The sequence below is a fragment of the Ctenocephalides felis genome, unplaced genomic scaffold (assembly GCF_003426905.1).
Source record: "Ctenocephalides felis isolate EL2017-DRISC unplaced genomic scaffold, ASM342690v1 CF-g0.4_SCAFFOLD_00577, whole genome shotgun sequence".
NCBI lineage: Eukaryota > Metazoa > Arthropoda > Insecta > Siphonaptera > Pulicidae > Ctenocephalides > Ctenocephalides felis.
In genome coordinates, this window is record NW_020536731.1 from 12,070 (window position 1) to 13,696 (window position 1,627).

The 1,627-nt window shown below is 29.0% G+C and overlaps 1 protein-coding gene and 1 long non-coding RNA gene across 2 annotated transcripts; both read right to left on the reverse strand.

The window, feature by feature from the left end:
- Positions 1–591: 591 nt before the first annotated feature.
- Positions 592–1,179, reverse strand: LOC113366321 (angio-associated migratory cell protein-like). The gene is made up of 3 exons (XM_026607912.1): positions 1,161–1,179; positions 809–981; positions 592–732 (listed from the first exon to the last, which is right to left on the reverse strand). Exons 1-3 carry the CDS (start codon positions 1,177–1,179, stop codon positions 592–594), a joined length of 333 nt encoding a protein of 110 aa, XP_026463697.1.
- LOC113366331 lies at positions 1,177–1,549 on the reverse strand. The gene is made up of 3 exons (XR_003366272.1): positions 1,529–1,549; positions 1,419–1,468; positions 1,177–1,325 (listed from the first exon to the last, which is right to left on the reverse strand). It is a non-coding gene; the product is annotated as an uncharacterized LOC113366331 (long non-coding RNA).
- Between the last annotated feature and the right edge of the window lie 78 nt (positions 1,550–1,627).

Here is a 1,627-nt window from a genome sequence, read left to right on the forward strand (position 1 = left end):
TGACATAAATTACATTATTAAGTGACTTTTATTGATATTCACACTCCATTTTGCACATAAAGTATTGAGAAACGGTAAAAATGTTTTGGTAAATAATATTTGTATAAACAAAATTTAACTAATGACGGTCACTTAAAAACTGGATGTTGCACTATGATATATCACTATCATCATGTAATCTTATCAGTAATAAAATATAGAATAATCATTACAATTTTGTTTTATTTAAATTCATTAGATTTCGTGAAACTAACCATGACTAATAAATAAGCGATCGCCGAATAAGCGCGTGAAGGTAAGTTTTTGATGTATTTAGTAGCTTTGATCCATTAAGTTATTAAAGAATAAGGATTCTCAAGGCAGTACAATTATTAAAGAAATGGTCATAAGTAATTCATAATGAATCAAATTTAAATAATAGTAAAACATTTCCAATCCCGGAAATCCGATCCGGTACGGGCTGTTGCCGTAAATGTGGTAAAATTTTAATAAAAGATACCATTTGTTTTCTATATTTTTATTTTTATAAACAAAATATAACTTAATTTGATATTTTACATTAACATTAATATTAAAATATAATTATACGAATCAAGAATCCATTTCGACAGGAGGAGAATTTTGTAAATCAAATAACTTCGCTGTACCATCATCAGACGCGGTTGCAAATGTTTTGTGATTTTTTGAGACTGCCAAGTCAAGTATTGCCCTTCTATGACCCATAAACAGATTCTAGAATATAGATTATGTGAATGTTTATTAAATTCATTAGAATACATATTAGTAAAATAAAGTTATATGTTTATACTTCTAAAACACCCGATCTTCCATCATAAATTCTAATGCAACCATCTAAATGAGCTGATATAATTTTTGCTCCAGTTAGCCATTTAATGGTGACAACGCCTGCTTGTGATTCTAATGTTTGTCTGACTGCATTTCTGGTTACATCCCATATAACAATTGATCCATCTAGGCATCCTACTTTCCAACAACCAAATTTAAATAATTAAAATAAAAAAATAAAAATATTTGAGAACTTGCCTATTGCTGAAAGATTTAATTCAGCATATTATAAAATGCTACTGATTCAACTGACTGATTCGTTTTCATATCATTGAGAATTTTGCCATAGTAGCATTTTATTAGGGTCATTTTGCCTTCCGCAGTTCCGATCATTATTACATTATTTTCAAAATGGGTATCAATAGTAATAATTTGCGAATCAGTATTTATTTGTTTTTGCACTGATGTATTTTTAATATCCCAATTTTAACAAGGCCGTCATCATATCCAGCCGCTATACGAGTTCCATCAGCCATCAGCTAAAATAATTTGTATTTAAATTTGACTAGCATAATCTTTCAATAGTTCCAATTAAAATATTAGCATATTGAAATATTATCTAATCAACTTACTGAAGCGCAATTAACTTTACTTCCATGCCCTAATAGAATCTTGCAATCACCTAGAATTTTAATTTATAACTAACATATGAACTACGTCAAGAGCGAAATAAAAGTCTTACCACTTGGTACTTTTAATACGTTATATCTCCAGTTATTGAACCCGCAAAGAGTACATTTGCTTGTTTGTGCCATATTAAAAACTGTATATCACCGACAGC